A 12,665-nucleotide genomic window follows, 5' to 3' on the forward strand; every position below is an offset into this window, starting at 1 on the left:
AGAGGAAGATAACTGCAAATAAAGAAAAGTCCCTCACACAGCTAGAGCCTTCCACCATCTCAATGTTTAATGAACCTTTGTCACTGTGGGATGCTCCTCAACTAAGGCTTCTTCCATGGCCCTTTCTGAAGTCTCAGATCGCAGAGGCCAGTAGGAGACGGCCACTATGAGTGCCGCACCACCCAGAACGCCAGTCAAGAGCCAAAAGGCATTCCGGTAGCCTTCCATGGATGCCATGATAGCACCATTGACATTCTCCTGTTTTGCATTTATCAATGCATTTGCCCCGGCAAGAAGAACACTAGCGCCGACCTGGTAGGCAGTGTTGAAGAGAGCACTTGCTACTGCATGATTCCCAGCCTCCACTTGGCGAAGCAAAATGCTTTGAGCAGGTACCATGGCAACCGGGCTACCACAGACAAATATGATTGCGGCCACAATCGAGTACCAGTATCCTTGTCCGTGGGCAGTTCCACCAGCACGTTCGGGTGTCGCGAATGCCCACGCAACTCCACCTGCAGCAGTTATTCCAAGGCCGACGACGAGGGTTGCCTTTTCTCCGAGGAACTTGACCATAGGTGTCGAGAGAGCGCCGCTCACGATCGCGCAGAAGGCACCTGGCTGTTTTGAAGAGCATTTGTCAGTCAAAATTGTTCAAATGGAGCATATACCAGGCGTAGAAGCTATAACCACGGGAGTGAATACTCACCAAAAAGTACACTGCCGTAAGAACAGGAGTATAACGAAGCAGGTTCACACAAAGTTGCGTGGTAACGAAGAACCATGAACTGAAGCTACCACCAAAGGCAAATATAGCGACCAACATAAGGAAGAAGGGTAATGACTTCCAAACATATAGAGGAACGGCCGGGTTGGCAACTCGCTTCTCGACAGTTACGAAAAGAAGGAGCAAAAATGCGCCTAAAATGATCCCAACAAGTACCGACGGTGCCGACCAGCCAAGTCTAGAGCTGTCATTCAGACCATATACAAGAAGTGCGATTCCCGCGGTAAAGACAGAGGCCCCGAGTACATCAATCGGTACATTCTCCCTCGAGAACTCGGGGAGAAATAGACATGCTAGTGCGGTTGAGATCGCAGTGAGAATTAGACATAGCCAGAAGATTGACCTCCAGCCAGCAGGAGAGGCTGGTAAAAGGTTAGATGGCCACTTCAAGGGGATCTTTCGTGGATGAAAGCTTACATGCAAGGAGAGAGCCGACCACAGTTCCAATAGTCGATCCTAGAGGAGCGCAAGCTGTATACACTGCCAGTGCTTTGTTGCGAGCGTCACCATCTTCAAACTTCCGACTTAATATAGCCAGTCCATTTGGGGCCTAGATAATTGTGAGATCAGCTTGGTTGAAATAATATCAATTCGGTACAGATGCTGCTTACAGTCAATCCTGCACCAATCCCCGAAATAGTTCGACCAGCAAGCAGAGCAGCTTTATTGGGAGCAGCAGTGTTGATAATGTTCGACAAGGTGAGAATAGCCGTGCCAGCAATGAATGTTCTTTCCAATCCGAGTCGTTGACCCAGTTGACCTCCAATCAGTAGAAAAGATGCGAACGTAATGTTATACACAATCAAGACCCAGTTTATATCCTCAGGGGTAAATTTCAAGGCGCGTTCAATATCTGGAAGACCAAAGAGAACAGCAGAAAGCTGGAAAAGATCCAAAAAGTTTACCAATGTAGTTGTGAGGAGAATCAATCCCAAGTCTGCTTTAGGTCCCATCTTTTTACCAAGGTGGTATGGCGGCTGCCATATTGGCTTGAGGGTCATGTTTGGAGATTACCCTTTGTGGTGAGATCAAAAAGTATGAGAAAGGGAACCTCGAAAATGGAGAAGGTAGATGAAATTGAACAAAAGTAGAGAGAAATGGGCAGGATGGTTTCTGTAAAAGGAAATGGACCCAACTAGCGCTGTAGACAGCTGTGTTTAAGCTAACGGAGACGATGAGTAGAAACTCTGCATTGTTTTGTTAGTGTCGACGAATTCAACCTAAAAGACACTGCAGCCCTGGCGAGTGCTCCAGGGCTTGTAATAGCGCTTACATGAGATAGTGAGGCTAGGCCCTAGGCCCTCGGGCCTTGAGTACCTTTGGGGGAAACACCGTACGGTGGCTACTAAAGATCCCCAGGGTATTTTATTTGGAATTTTATGTGCTGTTTTGTACCTGAAACCCTTCCCAGCCTTGGAAAGTCATCCCGATGAGGTGGAGATACAAGGGCGGATGTTGAAAACAGAGATATTAAGCTACGTAGGGATTATTCACACGAGAAAAGATATAACTGGGCAACAGACCATGCATTTCTTTCTTGGGCGTAGGAAATATTATTGCTTTTGGATTTTCACTTACGCTACCACGATGGTCAGCCGGACATTAACTGTTCGGAGACAATTTCGGGGACTATATCGCATCCAAGGGTTGACAACATCATTCCAAATCGAGCTGTGCGGTATTTTATTTGACCCACCTCAAATACGAGACTGACTCTATCCCAAACTATCAGATGACAATGGGATCAGGCTTCATGGAACAAGCATTGGAAATATTGGGCTCAGTGCCTTTGATCGGCGAGTACATCCTCAATATTAAAGCTGGATGCCGATTGAAAGCTAATGCCAAACAAAGACGGTCATAATGACTGGCCTCATCTCATCCGCGGATTTTACGACAATAGACTAGATGGGCGTTTTCAGTGCGAAAACAATCTAGCCGGTCACGTCGACATCAAACGCCTCAAGAATGGAAGATCTGGAGGTGCATTCTGGAGTGTCTACATTGACTGGTGAGTTTAATAACGCGTCGTTACATTGCGAGCTAATACATTTACAGTCCTGAGTCGGATGACTTCACCGATGATGCTATACATTTCGAGGCACTTCGAGATACAATACAGCAGATTGATATAGTGCATCGCCTGCTGGAGCTGTATTCTGATGATATGGGCCTTGTTGAAAATTCATCCGATATCATGCGTCTATTCAAAGCTGATAAATTTGCAAGTCTCATTGGAGTTGAGGGACTTCACCAGATTGCGAACAGTGCTAGTGTTTTACGGATGTACTACAAGCTAGGCGTGCGTTATGTGACTCTGGCACACAACAAGAATAACATCTACGCGGATAGTGCTGTGAGTAGCCCGTGTATAGAATATGTTCAATAAGACTGATCCGGCAATAGACTTCGAGCTCTCCAGCACATGGCGGCCTCTCAGAAAAAGGAATAGATATGATCCGGGAAATGAACCGAATTGGGATGTGAGTCTACCAACTATACCTTCCAGGATGTGACCTTTCTACGTGAATACTAAATCTAACCGTAGGATTATCGACTTATCACATACGAGTGAGGCAGTGATACATCAAGTCCTTGAGAGTTCAAAGGCACCCGTAATGTTCTCTCATTCTGCGATGTAAAGGCTCTGATGTCCTGTTTATTATTTACCACTAACATTCATTCTGATAGAGCGTCAATTGTGCCACATGTTCGGAATGTCTCCGATGCCGCCCTGAAGAAATTGCAAGCTAATAACGGCGTCATCATGATTACTTTCATACCATCTCTTATTCATACGAAGCCAAATGAAGCGAGTATCGACCACATCATTGATCACATCATATATGCAGGTGGCTTGATCGGCTACAATCACATTGGTCTAGGGTCAGACTACGATGGCATGTTCAGTGCTGTCAGAGGGGTTGACGATGTTAGTCTTTACCCTGATCTGGTTGCCAAAATGCTCGAGCGAGGAATATCACGACCAGACGTGGAGAGGGTCATAGGGCTGAATATCATACGGGTGTTGGGGGAGGTTGAAGCCCGAGCTGCAAAGTTAAAGATCCAGTCCGCGGTCATGGAAGATGAAGTGAAGCAACTGTGGAATGATAACTTCAGAGCTACGGTAGAAAGTGTATATCCACATGCTGAGAAGAGTACTCGAATTACATAGTGCTAGGAATTTCTGGGGACAATTGATACTTACCTCGTTTCGCTTTATCGCCATAGTAAAAGGAATAGCCACACTATAGTGTGTGCAAAATTTATGAAATGAAAGAAAACTCAGACCCATGACCTTCTATGTACTACAGAAATGAACGAGTCAATGGATTCAACGTAAGCCCGTCACCTCTACCCCAAATAATGCTATGAGCACAGTCATGATAGAGCCACATTGTCCACAACAAAAAGTCAAATATGACCAAGAACCACCTCGGCACGTTCCCTTCGTTGTCTTTGAAGCGATGTACTCCTATTTCAATACAAACAGCGACTCTCTGCCAGAAGCTACTGAACAACCATCCTCCAAGCTGGAAGCGATAACTTTCTGGGGATGTGAATGTTGGTTGGGAAAGGAGTCTTTCTTGATAGAGTTGTGGAAGTGACTGCTCTTTCGCGCCTCGGATCAAAAGCCCCTATTACAATTCAGAATAAAGAATCAACACAATTGATATTCAAGGGTATAACTTACCATGTATCGCTCCGAAGGCAATCTTTCATAGGCGAGCGCAATATCATGTCTTGCCACCAGAGTAGTAACTGGAATGGACGTCGACTCGTTTTCCAGAATCGACGAAAGTATCTCGGTTTTGTATGCAATGCCGCCGCTGCAGTGTGATAAGCACAGGAATCTTCCACCCAGCTTGAATAGGCAATAAATACCCTTCGCTGACAACAACTTGCCGCATATCCTCTGGCGTCAATAAATATGCAACACCATAAACTGGGAGATCGCCTGCTTTTTGCTTCACGGATACCTCCCATAGCAGGATCACGATATGGCATGCCCATGATATTAAAACACAGTGTATGTGTTTTTATATACGCAACCTTTTGTTGGATGGGATTCACTTTGCGTCTTTTGATGAAAACATCGGACAACATGTTCGAGCCATAGGCAAAATACCATTGATGGGGGTCCGTCATCTCAACGGCATAAATCAATAGAGAGGAAGGAGGAAGTCTATTTCGAGGCCTATTTGTAAGAGATTGGACTGTGAATGTCAGTTTCCAATGTACTTGCCAAGTGGGACTAAATGGGGACACGAAAACCAGAATCAGACAATACAGACATTATGCCCCTAGGGCATTATCTACTTTGGGATTACTGTGTTTATCGGTGCAATTGGATATGCACGTGTTATCATTCATAGTTCAAGGAACATTAACCTTGGTGGCACCGGAAAATCTCCACCTGGTACCTTGGGGACCTGCGAAACCCCTTCAGCCTATCTCATCAAATTCAACTGGCCACTCTCCAACCCCACAGTTGCGGATGATTCCGACTAGCGAATTGTCGCTTCACTGACGCTTTCATTGCCATACCTCAAGTAAGAAGCGATACATAGTCAGATGTCCTCGGCAACCCCTGGTTAATGGGAGGATGGGAGGAGTGTGAGAGGGTTCAAGGAGACCCAACATTGAAATATACCATGCCCAGGTGCAGATGTTTGCTCACAGTACCAAATCGGCAGTTATATTTACACGATGGATCCATCATACTCCACACCAGCGCTCGGGAGATTCAACCCCACAGTTGTCGTTGGGATACAATTGCTACTTCAAAGCGAATTGACCCTATCGTACCTATCGGCATGTTCTCGTCCACTGATATGATTTGGCCCCCAGGATAAAATTACGCAGGGTTTGGCTCGGTCTCGTCCTGACGAAGTGTATACGAAGCCATGGGCCCAATGTGGAATAGTCGGTACCCTTGAAGTCGTCTGACGTGGTTAATGTCGGGTATAAGTGAAAGGAGTAGTATCGAGGCCTTGAATTATATGTTTTGAGTGGTCTTTTTCTAAATATTGAGCCGAATATTATATTAAGCGAGTATCATGTCTGCCCATCCCCGCATGTCCAATAGCCAGACAGGGCTGCAGCATAAATCTACCTGCAAAACTCCCTCAAAGGAACAAAATCAAATTCCAACACTTCGTACTGCATGCGATGGATGCCATACTGCCAAGATTCGTTGCACGGGTGGTTCTCCGTGTGCGCGGTGTGCAAGAGAGTATGCATCCTATTTGCTTATTTAAGAAACGCTGACGACTTACTCCGCGCGCAGCAATTTGAAGTGTCACTACAGCCAAAAATCAAAGATCGGAAAGCCAAGAGGCAGCTTGAACAAAAAGACAATCGAGCGATTGCGACAAATGAAAGAACAACAGAGGCTCGCGCCACAGACGCCACCGTCAACGGCAGGCTCCATGGACGTTCCTAAAGCGATCCCACCACTTCCTGATTGCGATGAACATTCTGAGTTGAATGATGCTGCTTCGCCAAAGGCTGGAGACCAAATCACACGTACTCCGCCTGAATTTAGTCTAGGCTCTCCATCGTTTGCAGATCTGATATTCTCCGAGGAAGTTTCCCAAATGGAAAGCTGGCTACCAGAGATGTCGGACGACTGTTTTCAAAATGTGAGATTGCGATCTCAATTTGTTGATACAAAACTAATGGAGATGGGCACTAGGGCATGAACCAACATGAGATATTATCGAGTCAGTAATTTCAACGCGCGGGGAATTTGCACCCAGACACACTGACCAGAACCAGAACCAGAAACGCAACATACAAATCGAGCATCGGATCCTATGAATATGCGATCGGGAGAAGATCCCCAAAATGCAAGCTCCATATCCTACAAACCGTTGCCATTGGAGACATTTTCATGCCCATCGCCCCAATCCAATGAATCCTCCCCCTTCGGCTTCACCATACCAATTACCACGGGGCCCTCCCTCACAGCTCAATCGCTTACATCTAAAAGCACATGCGCCTGTTTCTCAACACTAAGCCACCATCTCTGCACTTTGCAAGCGACATACTCGACAACAGAACACGCCCAAGCCCTCGACACCCTCCTAATCCAATCCCAGCAAATCCTCCCCTCGATTCGCAGTCTATCCAAATGCCAAACCTGCCTCCGAGACACACAAACACTGTTCCTGGTGAACATGATCTTATCCCGACTGCTTAAATGGGCGCACGCCTCGATTTGTACATGCGAGACGCGCTGCATCTCAGCGGAGATTCGGCTTGGGAAATTTCATGGTTCCGCTGGCATGGGAATGATGGTTACTAGGCTTCTTATTCGGGCTTATTTAGCTGAATTTGACAAGGTCGTTGAGGTTTTTGGGGGTACGGTGAGTCGAGTTGGGTTCGGGGAGGATGGGGCTTACTTGGGGCTGCAGGTGAGAAACTTCCAGATGGAGGTGAGAGGCTTGATGGAGAGGATTCCAAAATATTGTTGAGGTGATTATTCACCTGCTCTGCACGATTTGTGGACGAAAAAAGTATTCAAACTTGCTCCAAATTCATTTGTTTTCACAGATACAACTCCAAGGCTGGCAAAATGTATTTGTGAGATATTTTGCAACTATATACACTTCGGTGGTTTTCCATCACTCCGCCAACGCTCTCTCAAAGCTTGAAATGATTCACATCACATTGAGCAAATCAGTTATTACCCCGTATATGGTCACATTTGTTGATTGTAGAAAGCATACCCGTTTAATATCCATAACAATGCACAAGCCAGCGAGTAAAAGGTAGGAGGTGAGCACCGAAGCAAGGGAAACCCAAGACCTGGAGGAAATCAAGTACATATTGGTAGGCACACTTGGTACGGAGTATTTAATATTGTATTAGAGAAAAAGGAGAGGGGAGCAAGAAAAAACAATTGATTCTGTATGGTTTATTCAACAAATGAAAGGCTCTATGTAGTCCGTATGTATGTAGTGGGCCCAATAAACATTTCCTGCTGATGCACAGATATCAGATACATCATTGATGATTTTGATACATGGGTCGCAAAATTCCACAACGCCTCCACATGCTAGATGTCTGCAACCTAGGGCTATTCGTCAAAAATACATTGGAGTCACCTATTCTTTCTTTGTCTCCTTTGGCTCTAATGGCTTCGGTTCTTGAGTGGGTTTCTTCGCTCCAGGGGCGGACTCAAGTGCTGAAGCGGCTGCCATCTGAGACTTCTTGTGCTTATCACGTTTTTCCATGATATAAGTCCAACTCTTACCAAGGCCTGCTGTGAACGGTGCCTTGATCGTTTGGACAGTGCTGGGCCAGCGGATTGTCTTCTCAATGGATTTGGCGACCTCCTCCTGGAGGTGATCATCCCCGGCAATCCGTCGCTCAAACGAACCGCCTTGAGGCCGGCGAAGGACCTCGTCGGAATCCTTGCTCTCCTGAACCATCTTATTGAAATCGGCTCGAGGGATCCCAAAGCGAGACTGGTACTGGAAGTACAACTTTTGTCGGAAAGATTCAGGCAGACGACGAACCATGTTACCACGCATGACCGGATCCATATCTTGCGCCATGGCTAAGATCGCGTTTGGGTCATCGATCCAGTCGTCATTGCTGCAGCGGGGGTCCTGGAAAGTGACATTGGGGAGATTTTCGATGAGTGGTGCGTAGAGGCGACGGAAGTGTGCCATTTGTCCTGAAACAATATTTCGCACTTTGCTGGGGTCCTCGGCGGGGAGGGCCATGCGTAGATCTCCCATGTAGCTCATACCTGCAATTGTGCTATATAACTCGAACTCACTGAATCTTTCTGGCAGTAACAACAATGCGACTCGCAAAGCAGACAACAAGTTCATCTGGTTGGCCAATCGTACCTTCGGGTGATCCCGCAAGATCTTGACAGGCTTTTGCAAACGGCCTGCGAGATACATGGTGTCCCACTGGGTGAGGTCCCGACATAACGTATCCAGGTTCACCACGCCATATTTGATCATTGTCCCGTTCACGGTGATATAAGGATGGAAGTAGACACCCGCGCCGAAGCGGTCCTGTACTTGGGAGACCGTGTACGACCCCAGCGAACCCAACCCAGAATAATGATCACGATGTTGGTGCAGATTGATATCATGCCAATGCTGGGAGTACGACACTCCAAAAATGAAATCAATCATCTTCCCGGACCCCTTTTGCATATTTTGGATGGCTGTGGGTGCCGAGGGGTGTAATGAGCTGGACGGAGCTCCGCTGCCATTTTGAGGAAATACACCTGACCCATAAGCAAATGCGTATCGGATTGGTGCTTTAAACTGCCAAAGGATCATTCGCAATGCCTCCTTGAAGTCTTGGTTTATGATCATGTGCTGGTTGACTCCAAAATCCTTGGAGGGAAGTTCCGAGAAATTCGTGATTGACAAGTTCGGATTCTCGTCCCAGTTTTCGGGTAACAGCGAGGATGAAGATGTCGAGAATGAGGAGGATAACTTGTTGGTGGTCACCCTGCATAGTAGACGCGACATCGAAGCGCTGGTATTTGCCGAGGGTCGGCCATTGTAGGGAGTAATCGAACGACTATTGAACGACAGAAAACGAGCCGAAGAAGGAACAACGAGTGGGGATGAGAGAAGGGTGCGAGAGCGCCAGAGAGAGCTGGAGTTAGCTCCTCGAGAAGCGACCATCTAGTAGAGAAGTTGTAGCGAGATCATCGGGTACAGTGGGGGGGATCTGACATACTGTTACTCCCGGCATGACTGGGGTTGGGGCAAAAGGAATCGGGGCGCGTAGCGCAGTGATTGAGTCAAGTCAAAGAGCCCGCATAGAAAGCAAATGAGTGAATTGAAGTGAAGTGAATTTGGGTGCTTCGTCAACATTTCCGGCTCTGACGTACTCCCCGTCCTCCTCCGCTTCTATTTCGGGTGCTGAGTAATGGTCACGTGAACGCGTGTCGAGATGCATAACAACCAAAAGTAAACAGACGCGGAGGATCAACAACAACGACACTTTCGACAATATTCGCCTACTTCCTCCACAAAGGGTCCCTTTACATGTCGGGAATCAGCACCGACTGTCTCTAATTGCCCTGATACCTCGCCATGGGCTCTGAAATGGATACCTTTGCGGCCCGCCTAGCCAGCTTTGATATAGTGCTGAAGCCGGAGAAACGCAGATCTTCCGGCACAAAAACACCCAAAGCGATTACTTGGCCGCACCAGCGACCTTCACCAGCCGAGGTATGTCGTTTCTCAGAGAGATTACATGCGCTTATTTTTCAAGGTGATTGAGTTGACGTGATTATAGTTAGCACACGCCGGATTCTACTACAAACCATACGAGACAAACCCCGACAACACAACATGTTTCGAGTGCCACCGAGCGCTGGATGGCTGGGAGGAGGACGACAACCCCGTCACAGAGCATCTCAAACATGCTCCCGACTGCGGATGGGCCATAATGATGGATCTCCAACAGAGCAGCTCCAATCCCGCCTCGATTGAAGATCCTACGGGCGACAGGATTACACAAGCGAGACTGTCAACCTTTGGTACGGCATGGCCTCATGACGGGAAAAAGGGCTGGGTATGCCAGTCGGACAAGGTAACGAGCGACCTAGCCGTATTCATCTTATTCTGGCTTACAAGGACGATAGATGGTTGAAGGCGGATGGTATTTCTGCCCCACAGAGGAGAGCAATGATCTAGCCAGCTGTGTCTATTGCAAGTTGTCTTTGGATGGATGGGAACCCAAGGATGACCCATTGTGGGTATTCATCGCGCCTTCCCAGTTAGACGGTTGCTGATTTCCTCCAGTGACGAACACTACCGCCGCTCCTCAGATTGTTCATTCTTTGTCTTCGCCCAGCCGCCAGGAAAGAAGGGCAAAGCCACTCGTCCTAAGAAACCTCGGGTTTCCAAAGCTTCCTCCCGCCTTTCAACTCAATCTGTTGATCCAGTCACATCCGAAACGCCCGATATGGAAATGGATGATACCATGGACAACAGCATCATGTCCCAAGCCACCACAACAACAAAATCTAAATCTACAAAGAAGGTAGCCAAGAGCAAATCAAAGGGGGCCAAGACTAAGAAGGAAGAATCAGCGGAGGTGGAAAACCACGTTGAAGCCGACCTTGAAGAAGTCTCCCAACCAGAGCCCACCAAACCCAAACGTGCAGGCAGGGGAAAGAAGAGGGCCAGCGAGGATATCAAGGATGAACCCAACCCAATTACCACACAGGAAAGAGACCAGTCGCAGCCACCATCAGAACCCCCGGCGAAGAGACGCGCTACAAAAACACGCAGCAGCAGCATCGCTCGCAACTACAATTACGAACATAGTGACTCTGCCATGGCCGACGCAGAGCCACTGAACGACGCTGCTTCGGAAGAAGAAACTAGCAGAGGTCGCAAACCCACGAAAAAAGGAACGTCCAAGGCCCGTAAGGTCTCCGATGCGCCTGTCTCATTGAAAGCCCCATCAAAGGCGCGAGCCCCTCGTGACTCGGAGATCGAAGCGGAAATTGAAGCGGGCCTCGAAGCAGATATCCCTACAGTTGCACCAGCCGAGCCTGAGATTGAGGCTGAGCCAACAGAGCCACGGGCATCGAAGAAAACAAAATCGAGCAAAAAGTCCAAGGCTGTGGCTAAAACCCCCAAAGCGACCATACATGATCAAGTAGAGGATGTTAGTGATCATGAGAACCGTTCAGATTCTCACGTGCAACGGGTTGATGATGAACCGGAAGCACCTGAGCCGCCAGCCCCAAAGGCCAAGGTGGCAAAAGCATCCAAGAAAAAGGGGACAAAGAAGACCAAGACCGACGAGACGATAAAAGCACAGTCACCAGAGCCGAGAGAATCTTCAGGGTCTGGGACTCCCGATGTTCGGGATGATTCCGAGCGTCATGACTCCTTCATCTCTGTAGAGATTGTCAACAAGGAGCTGGGGGATGCACCGGAGCCTGCAGAATCAATGACCAAGGCAGAATCGAAGAAGAGTTCTAAGAAGAAGGATGCTACGTCAGCCAAAGAGAAAAAGTCTAAGAAATCCGAGAAAAAGGCAGAACCAGCTCCTGTTCCTGAACCCACAGTCGAAGAATATCACGTTGAGCCGTCGGTTGAGGAACACGACGACGAATTCGAGACTACAGATGATTTGCCTGACCAACTTGAGATGGTCAACCCTCCCCAGAAGCCTTCTCCCCCTATACAAGAAATGTCTCCTGAGCCACAATCTCATCGGAAGACGCCTAGTATACCGCCGAAGACTGCCAAACGGTATAGCGATATTCCCCACGAAGAGCACCTTGCAGAGACCCTAGTCCAAAGCCAGACCTCACCTCACGAAATCCATGACTCTCGGCGGGATTCAAAACGCTCTAACCGGGAAGTTTCGCCACTTCCCCCGCTCATCAAAACACTCCTTCGTTATCACCCCAGTCATCGGATGCCGAAAATCAGCCTCCATCGTCGCGGCCTTCAGCATCCCGTCCACCTGTTCAGTCACCACCGAAGCGCTCGGAGTTCCGAGCCCCTCTGGCAGTTAGCACCCCATCACCATCAAAGCGCAATGCCAATGGTGGATTTGGACCTTCCGGCCAGCCATGGACACCAGTGGATATTGATGAGGTGCTCTTTGGAGAGGCTAGCGACAAGGAAAATGCAGATTTATCTGGACTTTTCAAAGGCGTGAAAGCTGGCTTGACCAGCCCAGAGAAGAAGATGACGGTCCAAGAATGGATCGCGTGGAACGCAAAGAATGGTGAAGAACGGCTGAAGAGAGAATGCGAGCGACTTGTTGGCCAATTTGAGAAGGAAGGTGGCCGAGCAATGCGGCGACTCGAAGCCATCGAGTGCATCGACTGAATCAACAGTCACTATGTTTTCGGATGATA

The 12,665-nt window shown here is 48.0% G+C and overlaps 5 protein-coding genes across 5 annotated transcripts; 3 read left to right on the forward strand and 2 right to left on the reverse strand.

The window, feature by feature from the left end:
- Positions 1-66: 66 nt before the first annotated feature.
- Positions 67-1,788, reverse strand: N7487_003916 (Major facilitator superfamily domain general substrate transporter; the record flags this gene model as incomplete). Its single annotated transcript, XM_056871663.1, has 4 exons — positions 67-621; positions 710-1,149; positions 1,205-1,337; positions 1,399-1,788. 4 exons carry the CDS (start codon positions 1,786-1,788, stop codon positions 67-69), a joined length of 1,518 nt encoding a protein of 505 aa, XP_056729383.1.
- Positions 1,789-2,628: 840 nt separating this feature from the next.
- On the forward strand, positions 2,629-3,962 carry gliJ (dipeptidase gliJ; the record flags this gene model as incomplete). The annotated part of the gene is made up of 4 exons (XM_056871664.1): positions 2,629-2,798; positions 2,846-3,154; positions 3,336-3,425; positions 3,479-3,962. The coding sequence occupies 4 exons, from the start codon at positions 2,629-2,631 to the stop codon at positions 3,960-3,962; spliced, it is 1,053 nt and encodes a 350-aa protein (XP_056729384.1).
- Positions 3,963-5,959: 1,997 nt separating this feature from the next.
- Positions 5,960-6,492, forward strand: N7487_003918 (uncharacterized protein; the record flags this gene model as incomplete). The annotated part of the gene is made up of 2 exons (XM_056871665.1): positions 5,960-6,023; positions 6,050-6,492. 2 exons carry the CDS (start codon positions 5,960-5,962, stop codon positions 6,490-6,492), a joined length of 507 nt encoding a protein of 168 aa, XP_056729385.1.
- A 1,407-nt stretch (positions 6,493-7,899) lies between these two features.
- Positions 7,900-9,523, reverse strand: N7487_003919 (phosphatidate cytidylyltransferase; the record flags this gene model as incomplete). Its single annotated transcript, XM_056871666.1, has 2 exons — positions 7,900-9,453; positions 9,509-9,523. The coding sequence occupies 2 exons, from the start codon at positions 9,521-9,523 to the stop codon at positions 7,900-7,902; spliced, it is 1,569 nt and encodes a 522-aa protein (XP_056729386.1).
- Positions 9,524-9,778: 255 nt separating this feature from the next.
- Positions 9,779-12,636, forward strand: N7487_003920 (baculoviral IAP repeat-containing protein; the record flags this gene model as incomplete). The annotated part of the gene is made up of 5 exons (XM_056871667.1): positions 9,779-10,005; positions 10,073-10,369; positions 10,422-10,531; positions 10,582-12,160; positions 12,211-12,636. Exons 1-5 carry the CDS (start codon positions 9,868-9,870, stop codon positions 12,634-12,636), a joined length of 2,550 nt encoding a protein of 849 aa, XP_056729387.1. The 5' UTR covers positions 9,779-9,867.
- Positions 12,637-12,665: the final 29 nt, after the last annotated feature.

The sequence above is a fragment of the Penicillium crustosum genome (assembly GCF_028827405.1).
Source record: "Penicillium crustosum strain IBT 35664 chromosome Unknown utg000002l_segment0_segment0, whole genome shotgun sequence".
Classification (NCBI taxonomy): domain Eukaryota; kingdom Fungi; phylum Ascomycota; class Eurotiomycetes; order Eurotiales; family Aspergillaceae; genus Penicillium; species Penicillium crustosum.